General features: G+C 42.2%; 1 protein-coding gene across 6 annotated transcripts in view; it reads left to right on the top strand.

The window, feature by feature from the left end:
* The window catches only part of ARMH3 (armadillo like helical domain containing 3), a 182,046-nt gene that overhangs the window by 55,055 nt on the left and 101,453 nt on the right, over positions 1-25,538 (top strand). For all 6 annotated transcript variants that reach the window (XM_025880599.2, XM_073904278.1, XM_073904279.1 and 3 more), the window contains one exon: positions 11,377-11,465. In XM_025880599.2, the coding sequence (XP_025736384.1) occupies positions 11,377-11,465 (89 nt within the window). The remainder of the gene's footprint in view (positions 1-11,376; positions 11,466-25,538) is intronic.

Genomic DNA, 25,538 nt, shown 5'->3' on the forward strand with positions numbered 1-25,538 from the left:
TGATGGGTATTAAAGAGTGCACATTCTGCGTGGAGCACTGGGTGTTATGCACAAACAATGAATCATGGAACACTACATCAAAAACTAATGATGTAATATATGGTGATTAACATAACAATAAAAAATAAAAAAAAGAGGAGTTTGGTGAACAGCAATGTCAGTATGCCTCATTCCAGAGACAGGCCTGGGATCTAGGGAGGTATAAAAGATTTTACTCTGAATAGAGTAGACTTCCAGCTTTTTAGACTGCTTATAGGTCATGTCATATAGTCTTGGTTTCCTAGGTATGAAATAATGATACAAATTTTACTTTTAGTAAGTAAGTAGTTTGCATTTTTCTTTTCTTTAAAGATTTTATTAGAGAGGGAGAGTAAGCACGAGTGGTGGGGAAGGGCAGAGGGAGAGGGACAAGCAGACTCCCCACTGAGCAGGGAGCCCAATGCAAGGCTCGATCCCAGGACCCTGGGATCATGACCTGAGCCGAAGGCAGATGCTTAACCGACTGAGCCACCCAGGTGCCCTGCAGTTTGCATTTTTCTGTTTCCATTTTCTTTTGGTGTTTAGAAGTAAGCCTGATTCTTTATTTTATTTAATTAATTAATTAATTTATTTTTTAAAAATTTTATTTATTTATTCATGAGAGACAGACAGAGAGAGAGAGAGAGGCAGAGGGAGAAGCAGGCTCCCAAGGAGCAGGGAGCCCAATGCGGGACTCAATCCCAGGACCCTGGGATCATGACCTGAGCTGAAGGCAGACGCTTAACCATCTGAGCCACCCAGGCGCCCAAGCCTGATTCTTTATTTTAATTCACACACCATGAAAGCTACTTTTTTTTATAACACTGATTAGATAAGTTTTCAGTTTGTTTTAGGTGTATCTTTGAACCTCAGCACCTTAGGAGTCAGATTTGTTTTACTACAGACTTTATTTGTAGCTTGGTTATCTTAAGTCCTAGTTTTAGGATATGCTATTTACCTGGTAGTATATTATTATAGTCTCAGTTTTCTCATTTTCCAAGTGAGGAAACTCAGACTCTAGAGGTTGAGTGTTTTGCCCAGGGTTATTCTGTTAGTAAGCAGCATTGCTTGGACCTGACTCAGCTTTTCTTACTGTAAACCCTAGGTTGTTGCCATCCCTTTTTCAGTGTATTAGTTATGTATTGCTGTGTACAAATGACCCCAAATTGAGTGGTTTAAAACAGATATTTGTTATCTCACTGTGTCTGTGGTTGAGGAATCCAGAAGCAGTGTAGCTGGGTAGTTTTGGTATAGGGTTTCTACAAAGCTGCAGTCAAAGTGTTAGCTGGGGGGCCCCTGAGGGGCTCAGTCGGTTGAGTGTCCGACTCTTGTTTTCTGCTCCGGTCATGATCTCATGGGTTGTGAGACTGAGCCTTGTGTTGGGCTCTGTGCGGAGTCTGCTTGGGATTCTTTCCCTCTTCCTCTCCCTCTTCCTTCCCCTCACATGCACACACTCTTTCTCTCTCAAATAAATAAATAAATCTTTAAAAATAAAGTGTTAGCTGGGCCTGTAGGTATCTGAGGCTCTACTGAGGCTGGAGAATTTGCTTCCAAGCTCGCTTACGTGGTTGTTGGCAAACCTCACTTCCTTGCCATGTGGACCTCTTCATAGGGCTGCTCACCACAGCTGGCCTCCTCCAAAGCAAGTAATTCAAGAGAGAAAGAAGAGAGTGAGAGTCCAGGATGGAAGCCATAGTGTCTTTTATAACTTAATCTCAAATGACATGCCATTTCTGTTGGTCGTATAGACCCAACCCTGATACAGTGTTGGTCTATGATACATTTACATCCTTTCATAAGGATGTAAATGCCAGGAGGTGGGGACCACTGGGGGCCATCTTGCAGGCTGTCTACCACAGTGGCACACCAGACTCAAGTCTCTCTCACCCCAGAGGCTGTACTCTTAACTACTGCTGTGGTAAATGACAAAAAGATTTGCACAGGGTGACTAATGCTGACTGGGGCATCAGAGAAGGTAACAGAGAAGGTTGCATTTGACCTGAGTCATGAAGAAACAGTGGGAGTTTTCTGTGTGGAAGAGTGGGAGAGGGGTACACCAAGCAGGGGACCAGCATCTTCAAAGGCTTGGAGGCTTGAAAGTGTGGCAATATTTGGAAAGTAGAAAGTAATTCAGGATGATTAGAGTGTAGGGTGCTTGGAGGAAGCATAGAGAGTAGAAAAACGGCTGCCTGAGATTAAGTGGCTGATGGGGAACAGTGGAAGGTGGGATGACATTGTAAGATTGTGTGTTCAGCACATAGAGTTACAGGTATGTGGCTGTCTACCCAGAACCTCACATCACAGCCAGTGAACCTGGTCTACATAAATATTTTAACTCCCTCCTCCCCCCAGCTTCTACCTTTTTGGGTATTGTCTTGCTTTCTCAGTTGCTTGTTCCACCTGCTCCCTAATTAAATGTCCTGAGGTTAGGGAAGATGGAGAAGATAATGAGGCATCAAACTGACAGAGGCTGGGCAGAAGGTCCCACCCTCAGGCTGAATACACTTTGTTCATTACTACCTGTGGGCATATATCCAGATATCCCCACCCCCTCCTCCAACCCTCTTCCTGGTTTTTGGCATTTGGAGCATCAAGTCCTTTTTAGGTGAACTTCTCTGCTCCCAGCTGGGCATCAGGCCAGGTTGCTGCTCTCACTTCTCACTATGTACTGCTTTTCAGCAGCATACCGCAGAATGAGAAATTGAAAGCAAAATGTATTTCTACCATTTCAGATAAGTTTATAATCCTCCTGGTGAAATATGAAGAACTAGGGAGTGTGGAAAGACTTAATACTCAAAACCAGAATCTGGGTCAGAAATGAAACAGTTTCATATCTGTGTACGAATGCTGTAGGTAAAGTAATGGGGAAAGGTGCTTAGACCAAAGAGAGAGAGAGGAAGAGAGAGAGTGCAAAGAAAAGTCTTGCCTGGAGCAGTAAGAGGTGGGGAAACTTAACCAGTTAATTTTACTCCTCACTGTATTCCTTGATTCTTGCTGCCACCCCCACTGCTGCCACAGGATTAAGGAGTGAGGAGAAATAGTCTCTGAGGAGAGTAAACTTTCCTTTAAGCTACTCTTACTTGGAAAACTTGTACTCTTTCTCAGTAAGAGATTCCCTCTCCTGGGGGTAGGCACTGGAAGAAAGTAGAGACTTTAGTGGAGCCTACAAGAAGACTTCAGGTTAAAGTTGAACTGTCTCATGTTGAAACAGGAAACCACTACATGCATAAAAAACACCCCAAAGAAGCAATGAGTTTAGAGTAATTCAGCCAGCCTGTATTGTAAGGTTGTAGCAGTTGTTAAAATTTTCATTCTACTTGGTAAATAGTGTAAGTTATTGAGACCACCAGGCTGGTAATGTCACCTGTTGGGTGGCTGCAGAGATAGGAACAGAGCTTAGGAGCAGTGTCAGGTGAATATCGATGGTCTTTGACCCAGAGGTTGGCAGCAGCAGGGTTGGGAGCGTAGGTAGTGTCTCCCAGCTGCTCCACAGCGGCTCAGTGTTGGGATGGCATTATCAATAGAGCCAGGGTGCAGGCTGTCCAGATCCAGGCCATGTGAGAAGTGATGGTGTGCAGAATGTATTGTGCATGGGTGGTCATGTATGGGCAGCATCCAGCCATCTTTGCTGGCTGCAACAAGGCTGTCAGCACCAGGTACCTCACGACTATCAGTTTAGTAGGGAAGTTGATAGAAGAGTTTGTATATTCCTAAGTTAAATCATGGCTTGAACCAGGGCATTTTTTTTTTAATTTTATTTATTTGACAGAGGCATAGCAAGAGAGGGAACACAAGCAGGGGGAGTGGGAGAGGGAGAAGCAGGCTTCCCACCGAGCAGGGGAGGCCGATGTGGGACTCGATCTCAGGACCCTGGGACCATGACCTGAGCCGAAGGCAGACGCTTAACGACTGAGCCACCCAGGCGCCCTGAACCAGGGCATCTTGTAGCTAGTGACAACTGCATCAAACAGGAGATCACACCACAATATCTAAAAATCAACAATTGATTTGGAAACTATTATGGTGACTTATGCTATAATTTGTATCACTTGGTGAGCAGTTTTGATATAGTTTAGTTTATTAAGAGAGTAAAAGAATTTAAATTTTTGATACATGTATTGACTTATGTATTAATTTATATTTCTGTATGGTTTATAAAATATTTTTGATACCACTCCGGAGGATACTGAAGTCTTTTAAGAGAGATATGTTATAGGGGCGCCTGGCTGGCTCAGTTGGTAGATCTGAGTTGTGAGTTCAAGTCCTACATTGGGTGTGGAGCCTACTTAAATAGAAAAAAAAGAGAGATCTGTTATGCAGTCCTTTTATAATTCTGATCTGAAAGCCTCCTACAAGACCACTTAGAGCTACAAGGAGTGGGAAGAAGAGAGAGATATCTGAATAATGGGACAAGTAGAATAGGCTGGTAAGGTGGCAGTACAAGCCCATTACTGGGAATATTTTGAAAACTTCCGGGACTTTAATTTACAAATTTAGTTCATTGCATTTGGGTCATTATGTTATTAGGCATTTTAATTCTTTTTTTTTTTTTTTAAAGATTTTATTATTTATTTGACAGAGAGAGAACACAGCAGGGGGAGCTGCAGGCAGAGGGAGAGGGAGAAGCAGGCTCCCTGCTGAGTGGGGAGCCTGACATGGGGCTCGGTCCCAGGACCTTGGGATCATGACCTGATCCGAAGGCAGATGTTTAACCAACTGAGCCACCCAGGTGCCCCAGCACTTTAATTCTTCTAGCTGGTGTCTTTGGCTCTCATTCCACAGAAGGAGGATTGTGGTGTTTGTTTTGTTTTGGTTTGGTTTCTTTGCCTTTCTCTTTTCCTCTCTGCTAGGAAGCCTAAGAAGAAATTAGCTACCTCCACTTTCACTTGATTCCTGAGCTGTCAGATTGATTCTCTACAGGTTGCTACCTACTATGGTGTCTGCTGAAGTTAGTAGGATCTTAGGTTACTCTTTGTCTCAGAATAAAACCATAGAACCTAGAGTCTCAATCCCAGCTCCAGAAGTATTCTTTACTTGAAGCTGCCATTTAGCTGAACTGCATTTGGGGCAAGTGGGTGGAGAGGAGCCACTTTGTGCTCTGCCCTTTTGCCTTACTTACTTTGTCTCCTGTTTTTTAGGCCTCATTCTTTCATGTCAAAACAGTTTCAAGAGGAAAAGCCTCTTTCATTTGCCTGAAACTAGCAGATTATCTGGGTCTACTTTCTAGGAACTTGACAACTTAGTTCTAATAAAATGTAAGTGCTAGATGTTTATTTAACTTAATTTTTTTGGAGACATTTTTAAAGTTTTTTATTATTTACGCAATCTCCATACACAGCGTGGGGCTTGAACTCACAACCCCAGATCAAGAATTGCACGGTCTTCCAACTGAGCCAGCAAGGCACCTCAAGTGTTAGATGTTTAGTTGGTAAACAGTCAGTATTTGTTGAATGAATGAATGAAGATACAGGTCTGACAGTTTCTTCTGAATCTTTTGGTTTGGGTGATGAGCCTGGATTTTCAGAGGGGTAGAGTCTAAGTCTTGGGCCTCTATTTCTACTTCCCCACTCCCAGGCTACTTTCTGTCTCTATATATTTGTCTATTCTGGACATTTTATATAAATGAGATCATATTCTATATGACCTTTTGTGACATAATGTTTTCAGGTTTCATCTGTGTTGTGGCATGTATTAGTACTTCACTCCTTTCTGTGGCTGATTACTATACCATTGTGTGGATGTGTGATGTCATTTTATTTATCCATTTATCATCGATAGACGTTTGGGTGGTTTATATCTTTGGCTATTATGACTAATGCTATCAACATTCATGTACAAGTTTTTGTATGGATATATGTTTTTTGTGTGTATATACCTAGTGGTGGAATTGGGGGGGGGTCATGTGGTAACTTTACGTCTAACATTTTGAGGAACTGCTAAACTGCTTTCCAAAGTGGTTGTACCATTTTACATTTCCACCAGCAATGTATACGGATCCAGTTTTTCTACATCCTCATCACAGCCAAGGATTTTATTTCTACTTGGACTTTCCCCCCACTTTGGCAAAAGTAGAAGGGGCATTAACTTGATTTAAGAAATGATGTTGTAAAACTTTGAGTACTTAGATTCTTGCAGATTAACATCCAAGTTCTCTCCATATTATTCTCTCATGATCTGCCCATTGTGTTTCTGGACTCCCTTTGCCAAGGATTTATAAACAGTATTACATTGGGATGAGCAGTTTAATGGGTTTTGATAAATGTATACATCCTTGTAACAACTATCCCAGTCGAGGTATAAAACATTTCTATAAAAAGGTTCCTCTGTGCCCCTTTTAGAGGATGGATAAAAATTTTTTTTAAAGATTTATTTCAGGGCGCCTGGGTGGCTCAGTCGTTAAGCGTCTGCCTTCGGCTCAGGCCCTGCATCAGGCTCGATCCCAGGGTCCTGGGATCAAGCCCTGCATCAGGCTCCCTGCTCGGCGGGAAGCCTCCTTCTCCCTCTCCCGGTCTTCCTGCTTGTGTTCTCTCTTTCGCTGTGTCTTTCTCCGTCAAATAAATAAATAAAATCTTAAAAAAAAAAAAAAGACATTTCAGGGAGAGAGAGAGAGTGCATGCACAAGTGGGAGGGGCAGGGAAAGGGAGGGAGAATCTCAAGCAGACTCTGTGCTGAGTGCCAGGCCTGACACAGGGCTCAATCTCATGACCCCAAGAACATGACCCAAGCTGAAACCAAGAGTCAGACGTTTAACTGACTGTGCCACCCAGGTGCCCTGAGGATTTTAAAATTTTTTAAAAATGAATTTGTTTTGGGATGCCTGGGTGGCTCAGTTGGTTAGGCATCTGCCTTCGGCTCAGGTCATGATCCCAGAGTCCTGGGATCGAGTTCCGCATTGGGCTCCTTGCTCAGCTGGAAGCCTGCTTCTCCCTCTCCCTCTGTCTGCCACCCGCCCCCGCTTGTGCTCTCTCTCTCTGACAAATAAATAAAAATCTTTTAAAAAAATAAAAATGAATTTGTTTTAAATGGTGAATTTCTTAGCTATAAAAATAGAGTTGTAGAAAATTTGGAGAAAACATTAAAAGAGAAAGAATAGAATTCATCTATAATTGTACCATCCAAATTAACATCAAAATTAAATCTTTTTTTAATACTTGAATATGGTTGTGACCATTATCATACATTTATTTTTTATTTTATTTTATTTTTTTTAAAGATTTTATTTATTCATGAGAGACAGAGGGAGAGAGAGAGAGAGAGAAGCAGAGGGAGAAGCAGTCTCCCAAGGAGCAGGGAGCCCAATGCGGGACTCGATCCCAGAACCCTGGGATCATGACCTGAGCCGAGGGCAGACGCTTAACCATCTGAGCCACCCAGGCGCCCCCATTATCATACATTTAAACGTATATAATTTTGCATGCTGTTTTTTCACTTTCCATTGTAACATAAATATCTTCTTGTGTTGTGAAAAATTCTTCATGGTATACTTTTTAAGAGCTTCATGGGGCCCTGCCTGGGTGGCTCATTTGGCCAAGCGTCCAACATTTGGTTTTGGCTCAGGTCATGATTTCAGGGTCCTGTTGGGCTCCCTGCTCAGCGGGGAGTCTGCTTCCCTTTCTCTTCTGCCCGGCCCCGCTTGTGAACTCCCTGCCTCCCTCTCTCTAAAATAAATAAATAAGCCTTAAAAAAAAAAGAGAGCTTTATGGGGTTTCATTATATATCTGTGTTTTAGTCTGCTTGAGCTGCGATAACAAAAAAACCACAGATTGGGTGGCTTAACGGTGGAAGTTTATTTTCTCATAGTTCTGGAGGCTGGAAGTCCAAAATCAAGGTGCCAGCACCTTTAGTTTCCCCAGAGGCCTCTCTCCATGGTTTACAGATGGCCACCTTCTCGCAGTATCCTCACAGGGCCTTTTCTCTCTGTGTAGGAGCAAGCATCCTTGGTGTCTCTTCCTTTCTTATGAGGAAGCCAGTCCTATCAGATTAGGGCTCTACCCTTTTGACCTCATTTAACTTTAATGACTTTTTTTTTCTTTTTTATTTAATCTCTACACCCTGTGTGAGACTTGAACTCATGACCCCAAGATCAAGAGTTGCACACTCCTCTGACTGAGTCAGCCACGCACCCCTTTAATGACTTTCTTAAAGGCCTTATATCTAAATACAGTCACATTAGTTAGGGTTAGGGTTTCAACATATGAATTTTGAAGGAACATAATTTAGTACATAACATACAGTAGTCTCCCCTCATCCGTCATTTCATTTTCTGTGGTTTGGAAGCAGATGATCCTCCTTCTGCATACCATGGGTCAGTAGTAGCCTAACGCTAGGTCACAATGCCTACATCATTCAGCTCACTTCATCTCACCACATAGACATTTTATCATCTCACATGATCATAAGAAGAAGGCTGAGTACAATATAATAAGATACTTTTAGAGAGATAGAAACCACATTCACATAACTTTTATTGCAGTATATAATTGCTCAATTGTATTATTAGTTATTGTTAATCTCTTACTGTGTCTAATTTATAAATTAAACTTTATCATAGGTATGTATGTATAGGAGAAAAACAGAACATAGAGGGTTTGGTAGTTTTAGGTATCTACTGGGTGTATCGGAATGTATCCCCCACAGATAAGAGAGAACTGCTGTATGTGTAATGATTTACTTGCTATTCTCTCAGCATTGGATGTTATTTCCATAGTTGTTTCCCGTTTTATTATTTATTTATTTATTTATTTTATTTATTTATTTTTTTTTTTTAAGATTTTATTTATTTGACAGAGAGAGACAGCGAGAGAGGGAACACAAGCAGGGGGAGAGGGAGAAGCAGGCTTCCCGCGGAGCAGGGAGCCCGATGTGGGGCTCGATCCTAGGACGCTGGGATCATGACCTGAGCCGAAGGCAGACGCTTAATGACTGAGCCACCCAGGCGCCCCTATTTTAGAAAAGATTTTATTTATTTATTTGACAGAGAGAGACACAGCGAGAGAGGGAATACAAGCAGGGGGAGTGGGAGAGGGAGAAGCAGGCTTCCCGGTCAGTAGGGAGCCGATGCGGGACTTGATCCCAGGACCCTGGGTTCATGACCTGAGCCGAAGGCAGACGCTTAACGACTGAGCCACCCAGGCACCCCTCCAGTTTCCTTTTATTACAAATAAGATTATGGTGAACATCTTTTTGTTTAAAGCATTTTAGTTTTTGCATTCTGGGTAAAGCTGAATTCTCTGGAGTGGTGTTTGTGGGTCAAAGGGTATAAACGTTATTAAGGCTATTGATAGAGATTGCCAAATTGCCTCCTAAAAGGGCTGTGTACCAGTAATACTTTCCTTGATAAAGGTGTAAGTGGCTATTTTGCTGTACCTTTGTCAACATTAAAATCTTTATTAATTTGATACATAAAAACAATATTGTTTTAATATGCCTATTTAAAGTGAAGTTGAACATTGTAGAAAAGTGTTAACTTTCCATATTTTCCCCCTTTGGGGGGCTGGGGGATTTGTTGACTATTTCCTTTGCTCATCTTTCTTATTAGGGATGTTAATTTTTTTTTAAAGATTTTATTTATTTATTTGACAGAGAGAGACAGTGAGAGCAGAACACAAGCAGGGAGAGTGGGAGAGGGAGAAGCAGGCTTCCTGCTGAACAGAGAGCCCGATGTGGGGCTCAATCCCAGGACCCTGGGATCATGACCTGAGCTGAAGGCAGACACTTAATGACTGAGTCAGGCACCTCGGGATGCTATTTTTTCTTATCAATTTGTATAAATATGTACATTAAGCATAGTAATGGTTTTATGTCTTTTGCTACAAATGTAATTTTCCATATGATTTGGCTTTAATGTAATCATTTTTTTAAAAATCACAAAATACTCATTTTTAGGAAATAAATTTCATCTGTGTTCTACTTTGTACTATCCTCCATGGCTTTTTATGCTTTCAAAACCCTCTCCCAATCAGAGATGAAAAAATATTTTTTCTTAGGTTTATAATGTTTATTTTTTAAAAGATTTTATTTATTTATTTGAGAGAGAGAGCATGAGAGAGAGAGAGCATGAGAGGGAAGAGGGTCAGAGGGAGAAGCAGACTCCCTGCTGAGCAGGGAGTCCAATGTGGGACTCGATCCTGGGACTCCAGGATCATGACCTGAGCCGAAGGCAGTCGCTTAACCGACTGAGCCACCCAGGTGCCCAGGTTTATAATGTTTAAAGTCTTTCATCTCAACCTATTAACTGCTTATTTAGAAATAGTCTCCCAAACATATTTGTTATTGTGATGTGAGTAATGTTGAATATTCCAATGATCTAGAATTGTACCACCCAGTAGAAGTTTTTGTGATGATAGGAAAGTTCTATATGTTGTGCTGTCCTATTATGGTAGCCACTAACCACATGTGGTAGTTGAGCATTTGATATGTGGCTAGTGCAACTGAAGAGTGAATTTTTAATTTAACTTTTTTTTTTAAAGATTTTATTTTTTTGAGAGAGAGAGAGAGTGTGAGAGAGAGCACGCACACAGGCCAGGGGGAGGAGTAGAGGGAGAAGCAGACTCCCCACCGAGCAGGGAGCCCCATGTGGGACTTGATCCCAGGACCCTGGGATCATGACCTGAGCCGAAGGCAGATGCTTAACCAACTGAGCCACTCAGGTGCCCCAACTTTTAATGTAAATAAAATTTAAGTTAATTATGAATTAAACCAAAATTTACTTTAAAAATTAATTTAAATCAAAAACAAATTTAAATAGATCTGAAGAGGGGCACCTAGGGGCACCTAGGTCCTAATCTTGATTTTGGCTCAGGTCATGATCTCAGGGTTTTGAGATTGAGCCCTGCGTCGTATTTCTCACTCAGTGCAGCGTGTACTTGTCCCTCTCCCTCTGCTCCTCCCCCGCCCTCCCTCCAACTCTCTCTCAAATAAAATCTTAAAAAAAAAAAAAAAGATCTGAAGACTTAAGGTCTTTAATTTTGTATTTTGATATCCTATGTTTGCCACATTGAATGGAGTAGTCTAATTCTGGTCCAATGATGTATGCTTTCCTCTGAGGAAAGATACTCAAGGGAATAGTATCTGTAATACCAATCAACTGCTGACCTGTATGCGATTATAGCCCTGTTTTCCTAGTGATAAAGGGAATTAGCACAAGCATTCTGTGTGTGTGTGTGTGTGTGTGTGTGTGTGTGTGTGTGTGTAGGGGCAATTTTGCACCAGAAAGTTGAAGTTTCTTTCTTTTACATGTGCACAAATTCATCTCCAGCATCTTTAGTGGCCTTAGCAAAGCTGCCTTGCTAAAGAAAAGGGTATCCGTGGTGAGTTGCGTCATACTTTTAGGCTTACCTCTGTTTTTCTCTGTTACAGACGCTGCATTCAGGTAGTACATAAACTACTTTGCTACCAGAAGAAGTGTAGAGTACGCTTGCATTACACGTGGCGGGAACTCTGGTCAGGTAAGTTTCTCTTTTGAATTCATCTTCTTTTCCTAGATCTTTTATGAGCCCCTAGGCCTAGGCGCAGATGAATTTTTTTTAAAGTTTTTAGTGTGTTTAGGATGCTTCTGTTTTCATTTACACTTTTTGTCATTTCAGCCTTATTCTTATTCAGACGTAGGCATGGCATACATCTATTCCATACTTCCTCTCAGATTTCTTCTCCCTGTATGTTTTTGTCAGATGGTAGAAAACAATTGAATATATCTTGAGCTCTAATGATTCTTGCTTTGAATAAGAGTGAGGTAGGAGGAATCAGTACAAACTTGGATTCTCCCTCAGTTCCATGTGGTAGCAGCATATGGACTATAGGGAGGCTTCTGTGTGTTTCCTCAAGATGAGTAATCTCTGGAGGAATGTCATAGGGAGAGGGGGTGGGGAGGGGGTGGAGAGATGGGGGGGAATCCTGTTCTTTGTGTTACATCTGGCGTTATTGCTGTTTACAGACAGTGTCACTTGTACCACTCCCCCTGTGCCAGAGACAAAACCAGCAAATTACAGTGTTTACTTTTGTCCTTGTATCCATTCGGTAACCCAGTAAAGTCACAGCTACCCCTGCAGGCGGGAAGTGGCTCTTCTTTAAGGGTACAATTAATGCTGGCTTGCCACCCCTTTCTTTTGTGTAACTAAATTGGAGGTTTCAGGAAGGCCAGGAGACATGCTCCCTGAGGCATTTGCTTGCTGATAGGTCCTGTGGCTTTGGTGACCTGATGGTACAATAAAGTCTTCTTCAGATGATTACAATGATGAATGGTTGCCCCACCCATGGAAGAGCTTCTGTGTATTCTCAGCACAGGGGGTGTGTTAGTGTCAGAGGCTTCATAGGAAACAGGCCACTAACCCCACCCCCTTCCATGGAATTCATTTCACTTGTTGTGACACATGGTTTACTCCCAACCCAATTTGGCTTTCTAAATTTAGTCCTCTATAATGGGAAGTAGAGATCTTTAATTAATGGATTAGCAGGTTCTTTGCAGTTACTGCTTATGATGGTGAAGGGTGAAACAGAATAACACTAAGTGGCAATAGTGGCGCTTTGGTATTTTAGGAGAAGAGTGTGATTTGTGTGAGAGTTTGAGATTGAGGGGATATCAGAATAGCTAAAGAGATCAGAAGAGATTGAAATGACTAAAGTTAGTAGAATTTCCTAAGTAGGAAGAGTTCTTATTAATATACAGGACTATTGTGGTTGTCTATGAATAGTTATATGATTGTTAGGTTCTAAAAATTTAGGATTAAAGAGAAAACACAAAAATGATACAAATCTGTGGATGGGGCGCCTGGGTGGCTCAGTTTTTAAGTGTCTGCTCTCAGCTCAGGTCATGATCTGGGATCGAGCCCCGCATCGGGCTCCCTGCTCCGCAGGAAGCCTGCATCTCCCTCTCCCACTCCCCCTGCTTGTGTTCCCTCCCTTCACTGTGTCAAATGTGTCACTCTGTCAAATAAATAAATAAAATCTTAAAAAGAAACAAACAAATCTGTGGATGTTCGTTAATAGTTGTAGGACTTGATACCAAGTACAAATGGTTTATGTCTATAACCGGGATGAAGTTACCCATTGTAGTCCTAACGAGTTGGCGGTCATAGTTGTTTCTGCCTGCTTTTGATTCTCTTCTGGTTTGATTTTTTCTTGTATTCTCTTTTCTTTCCTTTCCATCCTAGCCGTTCTGTCTCTGGTCCCTGGGCTGTGTCTGGCTTTCTCCCATCCTCATCAGCGGTGGTCCTCTTCCTCGTTCTGTTGCGTTGCCTTTTACCATTTACCCTGGTCTGTCTCCCCGGGGCCCAGGGCTTTCCCTTCCTCTCCTTCCTCCACTTTGATCCTGTCCTTTGTGCTGCTGTTGTCATATATCCTACTGGTACGTATGTTAAAACCCCAAAATACATGGCCATCATTTTTGTTTAAAGAGTCAGTTATCTTTTAAAGAGGTCAAAAATGTCTTCTGTATTTATTTTTTCTTGATCTTAGCACTTCCCCATTCTGGCTAGGAAATTGTGAGGCAGGAGACCATTTTTATCCTGTGTTGGTCAGTTGACTTTATGTCTTTTAGTACTTTCTGTCATGTGCAGCTCTGTTTGTAATTATGTGCTATTTCATGACTGATTGACTGGCATCCTAAGCCTTGATGGGTAGAGAGGAGATGTATATGAGGATTCTTAGTGATGCTGGGATGACTTCTTGTTCCTGGGGCATAGGCATTTGTACTAGAGTTCCCTGCCAAGTGAGGTTAGGTCCTTTTCCTATATAGACTGGGTCAGCCTCCTGGAACCCTGGCTCCCTGTATTCATACACAGTGAGATGCCGAGCAGCAGGTGTTAAGGAAAGTTGCTAAATACTATACTACATCTGATGCATCAGAGCCCATAATAACGTATAATATTGCAATCAGTGAATATAAATGTGGTTATGGTGGATCCACCCACTCCTTGGCTGGCAGTATCCCTCATATGTTGGTATGCCCATGTTTTTACTCTTTCTTTGCCTTCTAGACTTAAGGATTTGCTGGAGGTGTATGAACCTCACCATGGTAAATATGCTTATGTGTATAGATGCCCATACTATGCTGAGAACTTTAATTGAATTTTATTTATAAATAAAACTGGTAAGGCGTGTGTTGTTAGATTGGACACACAGAAGCCGTTGGGTGTCTAGGAAGCAGTTGGCTAGGACCCATATGCCTTTTGTTGTTTGGAATGTGGGCGTATAGTATCACTGCACTTCGAATGGTGATTTTTATTCTTGTGCTGTTTGACTGCAGTCCCTCTTTGTTATTGGGGAGGTAACCAGAGGTCCCCCTACGAATTCCCATATGGAAATCCCAGGCGTGGTCTTGGGGACGAGGGTGAGGCAGCTGTATTAGTTGGGGGTTTAATCCTGCCTGCTCTGTTGCTTTTACAGATACAAGCCCTGACCTTCTCCTTGCTGCCGTTGTTTATATGATGCCTGTCACCATAGTATCTGAGTATTTGGGGAAATATATATAGGCTAACTTCAACTAAAATAGGGAAAGGAAGAAGGCCTGACTCTCTCATTGCCCTCTTTTTAGCAATTACTGTTTTTCACCAAGGTATGGAAAATTTAAAAGCTCTTCTCTGACCGCTAGGCTACCCGGATCTCCTATTTTGGATAAAAGATTAGGTCTTAAAACTATCCTCTATAGAGATAGAAAACTGGGTTTTAGGATAAGATCCTAGGAAATAGGTCTTTACCTTTGAGAATATAATGGAAGATAAGATCTTTGTGTTCAGAAAAATGTCCATTTGCATATACATATTTTGCATATAATTTCAGAGAGTTCATGGACCCTCTGAAGCCATCCGTGATCCTGTGTTAAGAATCCCTGTCTTGGGGCGCCTGGGTGGCTCAGTCATTGAGCGTCTGCCTTTGGCACAGGTCATGATCCCAGGGTCCTGGGATCGGCCGGCATTGTGCTCCCTGCTCAGCAGGAAGCCTGCTTCTCTCTCTCCCACTCCCCCTGCTTGTTTTCCCTCTCTCGCTGTCTGTCAAATAAATAAAATAAAATCTTAAAAAAAAAAAAAAGAATCCCTGTCTTAATTTTAGGTTCCATGGCTTCTCAATTATTTCTGTTTTCACAGAACGTCTTACTATCTGTGTTAATATTTTTTATTTATTTACTGATCATACTGTCTTCCTCCTGGGAATTTTAGCTTCACAGTCTCCTCTCTGAACTTCTTTGGGATAAGGAGCACATTGGTCACTATTTTATTTCCTGTGTCTTCCTATGGCACTTTGGGTTTCTATTTTAGCACATTGCACTGTTTTGCTATGTGTGCATATGTCTGCATAATGATTTATTTAAATATCTTTCTTTCCTCTTAAAAAAGTTTTTGTAGGGCAAGGCCTTTGTTTTTATCATTGCTCTATCTTCAGCACACTACTTGGCTTATAACAGGGGTTTGGAAAACATTTGAATGAATAAATGGATAGCTGGACATGTAGAATTTCTATTATTGATGAATCAACATTCTCTTAAAGCAGCACAGTGCTGTGTTTGGGCCTCAAAACAGTAACAATGATAACAACAACAACAATAATGATAGAACCCAGGAGGATGTTTGTGATGTTCCTGTTGAGCTGACTTTATCACCTTTTTATTTGAAATTTTTTTTTTAAGATTTTATTTATTTATTTGAGAGATCATGATCCCAGCCGAAGGCAGACGTTTAACTGGCTGAGCCCCCCAGGCGCCCCTATTTGAACTATTGATGTGAAAGGGAGTGGCAGGTGATTTCTCTTCCCTTTGTCTCTTTAGCCCTTACCTACAGATACATGGATTGCTTTTAACTAAGTAAAAATGGAAACTTTGATGGTTTCCAAGCCATTAACCAAAGAATGAGCAGAATGTTTAGAGAGAAGCTTGTAGTTGTTAGAAAGGAAAAGACCTGAACAGAGCTTCATGGAGTCAGCTTATTTTACTTCCACTGCAGGCAGAAGGGGCACTGGAAAGCAGCCTGCATTTAAATAGTGTAGCTTTCCACAGTCTGAAAACATGGGTTGATTTAAAGGCAGATTTATACTGACATTTTATATTCGACATTTATCTATGGATCAACGTCCTTCTTACCTTTTCACTTTGCCACATCCCTGGGTGATAAGTCATTATTTTTATCACCATTTGTTGGGGAAGGGAGTGGAGGTATAGGAGGGTAAGTGCCTTGCTAAGGATCATGGAACCAGATACTGAACAGAGTCATGATTAGAACTTAGAGTTCCTGACTCCTATGCTCAGACGCAGATCACTAGGCAACATTTGCCTCCCTGCAGGAAGAAAGACTCCCAAAGCCCCCAAAACAATCTGTTCAGCTTCACTGTGCTAAATAGCATCCAAAGCATTCACAGCTTTGTGAAAAAGAAATTGTACAAGGCCTGACCTTTTAGATACCTACTGGGAAAAATGGAAAAATCCAGAGAGTGTCACAGCTTTGTGGATCCAGCTGGCTTTCTCATCACTAGCAGAAGAAGCCTGTGACTTCATGGTTAGGTATACCTTGAGACTGGGAGTTGAGAGGCTTTCATTGGAAGCTTGTTATATTGTAGTGTTGTCAGACAGGACTGAAAATTTTCAAGGGAAAGACTGACCTGAACCATAGATTGACCTGTGTGTTCTTTTTTTTTTTTTTTTTTAAGATTTTATTTATTTATTTGACAGAGAAAGACACAGTGAGAGAGGGAACACAAGCAGGGGGAGTGGGAGAAGGAGAAGCAGGCTTCCCGCGGAGCAGGGAGCCTGATGTGGGGCTGGAGCCCGATGTGGGGCTCGATCCCAGGACTCTGGGATCATGACCTGAGCTGAAGGCAGATGCTTAACGACTGAGCCCCCCAGACGCCCCTGACCTGTGTGTTCTTGTGTAAGTATAGCTTTGACAGCTTGGCGGTCAAGCTGTCCTGATTTAGGGAAACTATTCTTTGAACTTTTAATTGTCAGCTTTTTTTCTTGTTTAGTTTCATTTTTAAACTTTCAATTTTGATATAATTATAGACTCACAGGAAGTTGCAAAAATAGTATAGCAAGTTCTCGCACCCTTCACCCAGCTTCCTCCAGTGGTGACATCTTATATAACTCTACAATGCTGCTTCTTTTAGTTTTGAAGAAGGTAGAGGGAGGAGGGAAGGACACAACAGTAAACAGCTAGGGTAGATAGGGAGAGGAATTTCGGCAGCTGCTGTTGCTATTTTGTTTTTAAAATTGCTTTTTAAATTGTTCTTCCTCTTTCCCCCAAATTTTCTCTGATGTAGGGGAATATGTTACAAGATGTATTCTAGGCTTGATGTGCCTAATTAAGACTGCTCTAGCTTCCATGTGCAAAAAGATGGAGGCTTCTTTCTTCTGTGGATAATCAGTTTCTCTCAGAATGTTTTAATACAGGGTCATTAGAAGGCATTTTTCTGTTTCCATAATTTTGTTATGAAAGATTCTGTACAGCAGTGTAGAAAGCCCTAGGACTGAAAAAGAATGCCAGAAGACTCTTTTTTCCTTCAAATCACCACATTTGGCTAAGTCTAAAATTTATACTATTTTGACTCTTTCTTTCATCCCCTCAGAAACTTGGCAGAAGCAAAAGATAAGAATTTCTAACAGGTTTAGCCTGTTAGAGGGAGAAAAAGATTCCCACCAAAAAGCCCCTGAAAAGAGTGAGAAATCTCTGTTCTTTTCTCTGCACATGAAGTCACTTCCTATCCGGAGAAATGTCAACTCTCATAGGCCCATTAGCATCTTGTCAACTAACAGAGACAGAGGAAGGAGTAGCTGTGCTTTTGTTGTTCCGCCTGTACTAGTTCTAAAGGAACATATTTAGTTTCATGAGGTGTCATTGTTCCCTGGATCTCCAGTGAGCAGGACAGGTTTGTTAATTGTTTTTCTCACATTTTGGCAGGAAGTAAAGTTCTTGATTCTATATCACATGCCTCCACTAAAACGTGGTCTCACTGACTATTAGATTTCTTAAAGGGTGACAATTTTGGTTCTCTCTCACCTGGGCAGTGTTGGAAAAAATAAGTAGGTGGTATAGGACCCTAGAAGGCACTGGCTTCTGAGCATGGCTAGAGGCAGCTGCACAGGAATAAGGTGTATGGGATCCTGCATTTCCCAGAGTCTGAGTTCCATATGGGAACTTTCACATAAGGCCTCATTTTCATGATAAAGAAGAGGGTGGGTGGTAACTGTGAGAATTGCAGTGTCCCCAAGTAAACAGAGAATTGGAGATAGTTGAGAACCTTATTTTCCCTTTTAAGCAGTATATCAACAGCAAGGAAAATGTAACACAGAACCTAACTTCCATTTGAAGAAAGAGTTTGTTCTTTTTTCCAATTCATCTAGAGGGGTGTGGAGCCTTTAGGCAATGCAGCCTGTTGATGTACTGATTTTTTTTTTTTGTGGTAAAATACACGTAATATTTACCATCTTAACTGTTTTTAAGAGTATAGTTCACTGGTATTAAATATTTATCACATTGTTGTGCAGCCATCACCACCATCTCTCCCCATAACTCTCTTCATCTTGTAAAGCAAAAACTCTTCACCTACTAAACAAGAACTCCCCATTCCTCCCTTTGCGAGCCTCTGGCAAGCCATGTTCCACTCTCTGTCTTTATGATTTTGACACTAAACACCCCAAATGAGTGAAATTATATAGTATTTGTCTTTTTACGACTGGCTTATTTCACTTAATGTTCTCAGGTTCAAAAAATCAGATTCTCTCTTCCTCAGAGTTTGCTTTTTTTGGGGGGGGTTAATATTTTTGTTTTATTGTTTTTTTGATTGTTGTAGGCTGTATCTGCCCATGTTCAGCCTGAGTGTAAACTTAGTGTCTTCTTTGCTCTCTTCTGAACCTTTTCTTGGGCATGTGCAATCACTTTCTAATTTTCCCTGTATATGCAATTGATTTTTGTTTTTTTTTTTTAAGGAGCCGCAACATGGGGCTTGAACTCATGACCCTGAGATCAAGATCTGAGCTGAGATCAATTAGATACTTAAGGTAGGGGTGCCTGGGTGGCTCAGTCGTTAAGCGTCTGCCTTCGGCTCGGGTCATGATCCCAGGGTCCTGGGATCGAGCCCCGCATCAGGCTCCCTGCTCCTCGGGAAGCCTGCTTCTCCCTCTCCCGCTCCCCCTGCTTGTGTTCCCTCTCTCGCTGTGTCTCTCTGTCTGTCAAATAAATAAATAAAATCTTAAAAAAAAAAGAGTTAGATACTTAACTGACTGAGCCACCCAGGCGCCCTATGCAATTGTTTTTGAATGTTCTAGTCTTAAATGTCTGCCTCCCAAAGGGAAAAAGACAAAAAAATAAAGGTGGAGAAAAGAGGGCACTTGGCCCTTTATTTTTTAAAGATTTTATTGATTTATTTGAGAGAGAGCATGAGCACAAGAGGGGGGAGAGAGAAGCAGACTCCCCACTGAGCAGGGAGCCTGCTGTGGGGCTTGATCCTGAGACCCTGAGATCATGACCTGAGCTGAAGGTTTAACCAGCTGAGCCACCCGGGTGCCCCATACCTGACCCTTTAAATCTTATGGATGTAACTTACTTGGATGGGGATGGGTTTGCCTCAGTGAGAGGAGGTGCAGCAACAATGGTAGCTTGCTTCTTTGCATCTCTGTAACCAGAAGTAGGAATCAGCTATCCAACCACAGTCCCCCAGTATTTGGGGGACAGGCTCCTTTTTGCCCACCTTACCTCCTACAAGCTGGGTGCATGGTGCTTGGCTCGGGGGGGGGGGGGGGGGGGGGGGGGGGATGCATAGCTGCTACTGTGCTAAGAGCTGAAATTGACTGAAATTAACCAAAATTTACCATCCAAGTCTTCCCCTGGAAGTTGAAAACCTTTATCAGACTTCACAGTTCCAAAATAGTTAACATCAGACAGATTCTGTCACTCCAATATGATTGTCTAGGTAGGGAGAAAGATACCTGGTGCTTTCTACTCTGCTGTCTTCCCAGAATCCTCCCATCAGATGTACTAACTTTTGTGTGGTATTGACCTGGGGAGGCTCATAGCACACAACCAAAGCCATTTCATTTTCTTGTTTGATTCATTGGCCTCTTCAAGTCAGGTGCTTGTGTTTGCAGCCAGACAGATGCCTATGTTCTGAGAAGCCACCTATGTGTTTTAAAATTATTTTACTGGGGGGCGCCTGGGTGGCTCAGTCGGTTAAGCGACTGATCATGATCCTGGAGTCCTGGGATCGAGTCCCGCATCGGGCTCCCTGCTCAGTGGGGAGCCTGCTTCTCCCTCTGACCATCCCCCCTCTCATGTGCTCTCTCTCTCTCTCTCTCATTCTTGCTCTCTCAAATAAATAAATCTTTAAAAAAAAATATTCTGCTGGTAGGTGTTGGCTTCTCAGTCCTCCTGTACCACTTTGCTGATTGACAGTCAGCCTGCTGATTGTTGGCAGTGTCCCTGGGTCATTGGTGATTTTTGTCCAGAGATGCTGGAATTGGCTAGAGTTTCTAGTGCCTCTGGAGTTTGGAAGGCGTTGGCTTGTTACACTAGTGCTATTTCTAGCCTGTCCTTGGAGTTGCTCTGCCTGTCTTCTAAGCAAGTGAGATGCTAATATTTCTCTTCTATCAGTCACTGTGAAATTACCCATTTCCCCAAATGAGCGCATTTTGATTGGAATCTGTGGCATCTCATCCTAGGTCCATGCCAGGCCACAAAATAGGGCCTGGTTGAGTCTTGTCTTTGCTTTCTTTCTCTTTTTCTTTATAGTATATTCAAACAGACAGCTCTCTCTGACCTGATTCTTTGGAGACAATTTATTTGTGCTCTGCTAGAGGCTCCCTGTCTCCTTCCTGTTTTTAATATTATTTAAATGTCATTTACTTGGTTTTATAATTAAACCTTCCTTTTGCTTCTCTGAGGCAGGCATCTGAGCTACCACTTAATTGTGTCTTCCTGTAGTTGGCTTGTTCTTTTCTGCACCTGGTTTACCTCAGTGTCGGGGACAGGTTTTAGTCCTGGAGAAGTTCCCATATCCATTATTCATTCTACTCTTCTACATGCAACACAATTTGCTGCTACTCTCTCCTTGAATTCAAAGCAGTTTAGGAAAAAATCTGGGAAGTCCTTATTATGTGGGGTACATTGATGTTAGGGACAGCTCTGCAGACAAGGTTCCTTACGGGGTGAGGGAGACCCGTGTGAGGTGGCAGGATTCTTAGGTGGATGGCACCAAACTTCCCATTTGAGAAATAGATCAGCTGCTTCTGCCTCTGGGAATTCACTTGGGACTCAGGGAACCATCAAGATGCCTATTCCTGGTTCAGCTTCCCAGAACCTGCATGCTATCTTATATTCCACATGTATCTGCATACAGAAGTCAGAACTTCTATGCACTGTTGCCATACTTGATGTGCAAGACTCCCCAAGGGAAGGAGGTTGGGCCAAAGCTAAGTGTGAGACTGACTGGTGCCTCTGGTAGAGTCAAAAGAGGCAGCAGTTGCAGCCAATTTGTAGTTCCTGAAAAAGAGCCCAGAAACAAAATTTTCAAAGTGCCTGATAGACTTTCCCATGAAGAAACAAGTGTGTATGGAGCACCCACTTCCCTACAACTTAATCATATTGCATGTGTAATATAATAGCTCAAATATCTCACTGACATAGCTTCTCTATTTTTCACTCAGTTAAGAGTATTTGGAGCCAGGTAGCTGGAGCCTCATTTAAGAGAGTTAGCAAATATTAGGAGTCTAGTCCAGGATCCCTAAGGATTTCCTACACTGTTGTTGGTACTTAAGTGCATTGGTGGCTTTGATTGTGAACTTTGATTATTATTCTGAAGACTGCCATAGTGTTGTCTTGAAGGCTACTCAGGATTCATTTTTAATTTGCATTCCTGCCCAAGAGTCCGTGGCTCTCTGTTGATTGAGTATATCTGGCTCCTTTGCTCTAACCCGTCAAAGAGGAAACATCTTCGTGTGCTCGGCCGTGTGCTCCATGCTGTGTGTACCGTGATCACTTACACTGAGGTTATAGAAAGTCAGGATGGGTGTTTGTGGGGCTCATGCTAGTGTTGGTAGAAAGAAAAATATTGACCTCTTGTTTGTTTTTAATTGGTAAAACATACATAAAATTTAACCTTTTTTTTTTAAGATTTTATTTATTTATTTGAGAGAGAGTGAGAGAGAGAGCATGAGAGGGGGTAGGGTCAGAGGGAGAAGTAGACTCCCCACTGAGCAGGGAGCCAGATGTGGGACTTGATCCTGGGACTCCAAGATCATGACCTGAGCCGAAGGCAGTGGCTTAACTGACTGAGCCACCCAGGTGCCCCAAATTTAACCATTTTTAAATGTACAGTTCAGTGGCATTAAGTATATTCGCATCATTGTTGTAAATATTTCCACCTTCCATCTCCAGAATTTTTTCATCTTCCCAAACTGAAACTCTCTGTACCCAATAAACGGAACTCTACATTTCTCCTTCTCCCTGCTCCTGGCCACCACCATTCTACTTTCTGTCTCTGTGAATTAACTACTCTAGTCATATAAGTTGAATCATTCAGGATTTGTCTTTTTGTGACTTTTTCTACTTCGCATACTGTCTTCAGGGTTCTTCCATGTTGTAGCATGTGTCAGAATTTCCTTCCTTTTTCAGGCTGAATATTATTCCATTGTTTGTATATACTGCATTTTGTTTATTGGATATTGGGTTGCTTCTACCTTTTGACTATTGTGAATAATGCTGCTATGAGCATGGGTGTATAAATACTTGTTCAAGTCCTTCCTTTTCACCTCTTGTTTTTGAGAGTGTGCAGGTTAAAGTGTCCCAGGTCAGTGGGGTGAAATCCTCATATTTTTTTTTTTTTAAATCCTCATATTCTTATGAGAGAGATGCACTTGAACTTACAGGATTTTTTTCATTGGCCACTTTGATATATGAGGGCCTGATCAGTGGAGTTCTGACTAAAGTTACGGTTTCGGTAGCAAATATATGTGTTGACCCTAGATAGCTAGCTCCCCCACCCTCAACAAATGTTTCTTTAATTTAAATTTAGGAGGAACCAGTACAGTTGTATAGACCTTGGCAGGGGGAGTTCATGGACCTTCTTCCCAATATGTTGCCCTTAATGCAGTTTAGCTCCAACTAGCTATGTGGCTTTGAGTAACTTATTTAACCTTTCTGAGTTTCAGTTTGGTCATCTGTAAATTGGGACCAGTAATACCTTCTTCACTGGATAGTTAAGGGGATTTGATGAGAATAATGTACTTTAAGTGCTTTACATAATGCTTAGCATCTAGCAGGCCCTTAATATATGTTACCTCGCGGGGCGCCTGGGTGGCTCAGTTGGTTAAGCGTCTGCCTTCAGCTCAGGTCATGATCCCAGGGTCCTAGGATCGAGCCGTGCATCAGGCTCCCTGCTCCGCGGGAAGCCTGCTTCTCCCTCTCCCACTCCCCCTATTGTGTTCCCTCTCTCACTGTCTCTCTCTCTCTCTGTCAAATAAATAAAATCTTTAAAAAAATATGTATGTTACCTCCCTTGCCACTTATGACCACTGTGTTTCTCCCTTTGAAAAGAGATGAGTGTAGTTTAGGGCAGGTGACTTCTGTAGTTAAGTCTCTTTTTAAGGTGTCACATAGAGGGCAGTAGAAAAGAGGAAGGTTTGAGATACTTTGTGCGAGCTTCTGGCACAGTTATTAACTTGTGGTTGTTGTCAGTCAGCAAGAAGATATGATACATTCCTTTATATGATATGTCTGTCTGGCATTGGTGTTTTGGGCAGTGCATTCCTGGGGCTATGGAGGATGGAAGCTGATGAGAATTGTCTGTTAAGGCCTGGAAAGTTTCAACTACGAAGATTGTCTGCATCTAAAAGGATACTCTCTGCAGTAAGCTCTGCCGTTCTGTTTTGTGGGGATGAGCAGCCATTGCTCACCAAATGGGCAACACTGTTTACACAGCGTTGAGTTACTATAACATAGGCCCTTCTTCTTTGGAAATATCTCAGACTAAGCATCAAGTCTTTGGTAAGGAGGGGCTTATATTAGCTTCTTCTCCCCTTACAAGAACTATTTAAAAATTGGAGGGGCACCTGGGTGGCTCATCAGTTAAGCGTCTGACTCTTGGTTTCTGCTCAGGTCATGATCTCGGGGTAGTGCGATTGAGCCTCCAGTCGTCGGGCTCCACGCTCAGTGGGGAGTCTGCTTGTCCCTCTCCCTCTGCTTCTCCCCCCCCAACTCTCTCTCTCTCCCTCTATCTCTAAAATAAAAAAATCTTCAAAAAAATTGGAAACATGGTAAACCAAAAGGTTATATTTTAAAAAAAAGGACATTGGCTCCCCTTATCTCCACAATGACTACAACATGTACTTAATACCAAACTCTTACAGACATATGACTAATTAACAATGCTATGTTTATACAACCAACCTCTTATCTTTTACAGTTACCTTAACTCTTCTCTCTATGTACTACTACTTCTGTGACTATCTGTGGAACAGTTTGGTTGGTCATGTGCCCAGATGACACCAAGTGGACAAGTGGATAAAGAGCAAATTTGTGTGTGTGTGTGTGTGTGTGTGTGTGTGTGTGTGTGTGCGCGCGCGTGTGGAGAGTGGTGAGAGTCAGGAGCCAGCCAGGATGAGCTCTGTGCTACTTACGCGTTGGCGCTGAGATCCCAAGTGCCAGTTCTCTACTGTCCTTGACCTGCCCCTGTCTGGTAAGAAGCTGTTCTCTTCTTTGGCCTGCAGTTAAATCCTATGCATAGCTCTATACCATAACAGCTTATGAATAAGCCTGGCTGTTAATTATTTATACCAGTGTATTTGTCTTGTTTTGTTTCAGTTCTGATTTTGCATAAAGAAAGGGGATCTTGGCTCCCTTTATTTTTTTTTTTTTTTAAGATTTATTTATTTATTTTAGAGAGAGGGCAAGTGAGAGCATGTGCGTGTGCACGAGCAGGGGGAGGGGCAAAGGGAGAGGGAGAGAGAATCTCCAGCAGACTCCCTGCTGAGTGGGGAGCCTGACACTGGCTCAACCTCACGATCCTGAGATCATGACCTGAGCTGAAATCAAGAGTTGGACACTTAACTGACTGAGCCACCCAGGTGCCCTTGGCTCCCTTTAAAGTCCAGATCCAATCACATTCCATGTTCAGATCTTAGTTTTAAAGAGGACAAAGCTGAGCGAGGGGGATAGCAACAGTTTTAGTTGACAGTTACGTGCTGTTTCTCTCCTTCCCTCCCTCCCTCCCTCCCTCCCATCCTCCCTCCCTCCTCCCTCTCTTTCCCTCCCTCCCTTCCCCTTTCTTTCTTTTCTTTTCTTTTCTTTCTTTCTTTCTTCCTTCCTTCCTTTCTTTCTTTCTTTCTTTCTTTCTTTCTTTCTTTCTTTCTTTCTTTCTTTCTTTCTTTCTTTCTTTCTTTCTTTCTTTCTTCTTTCTTCTAAGATACTACAAAGGAGGCAGAAACAGAGAAAAGTGGAAAAAGGTGTGTGACAGGTGAGCTCTAGAGAAGAGTGAGGAGAGCAGATACAGAGGCCCTGCTGAGGCAGTTGATGCTGAGGGAAGCTACTTGGGAGTCTTTTAGTGTTGCG

Source organism: Callorhinus ursinus, unplaced genomic scaffold, assembly GCF_003265705.2.
Source record: "Callorhinus ursinus isolate GAN/ISIS: 27379988/994484 unplaced genomic scaffold, GSC_fseal_2.0 scaffold20, whole genome shotgun sequence".
In the NCBI taxonomy this organism is placed as follows: Eukaryota; Metazoa; Chordata; class Mammalia; order Carnivora; family Otariidae; genus Callorhinus; species Callorhinus ursinus.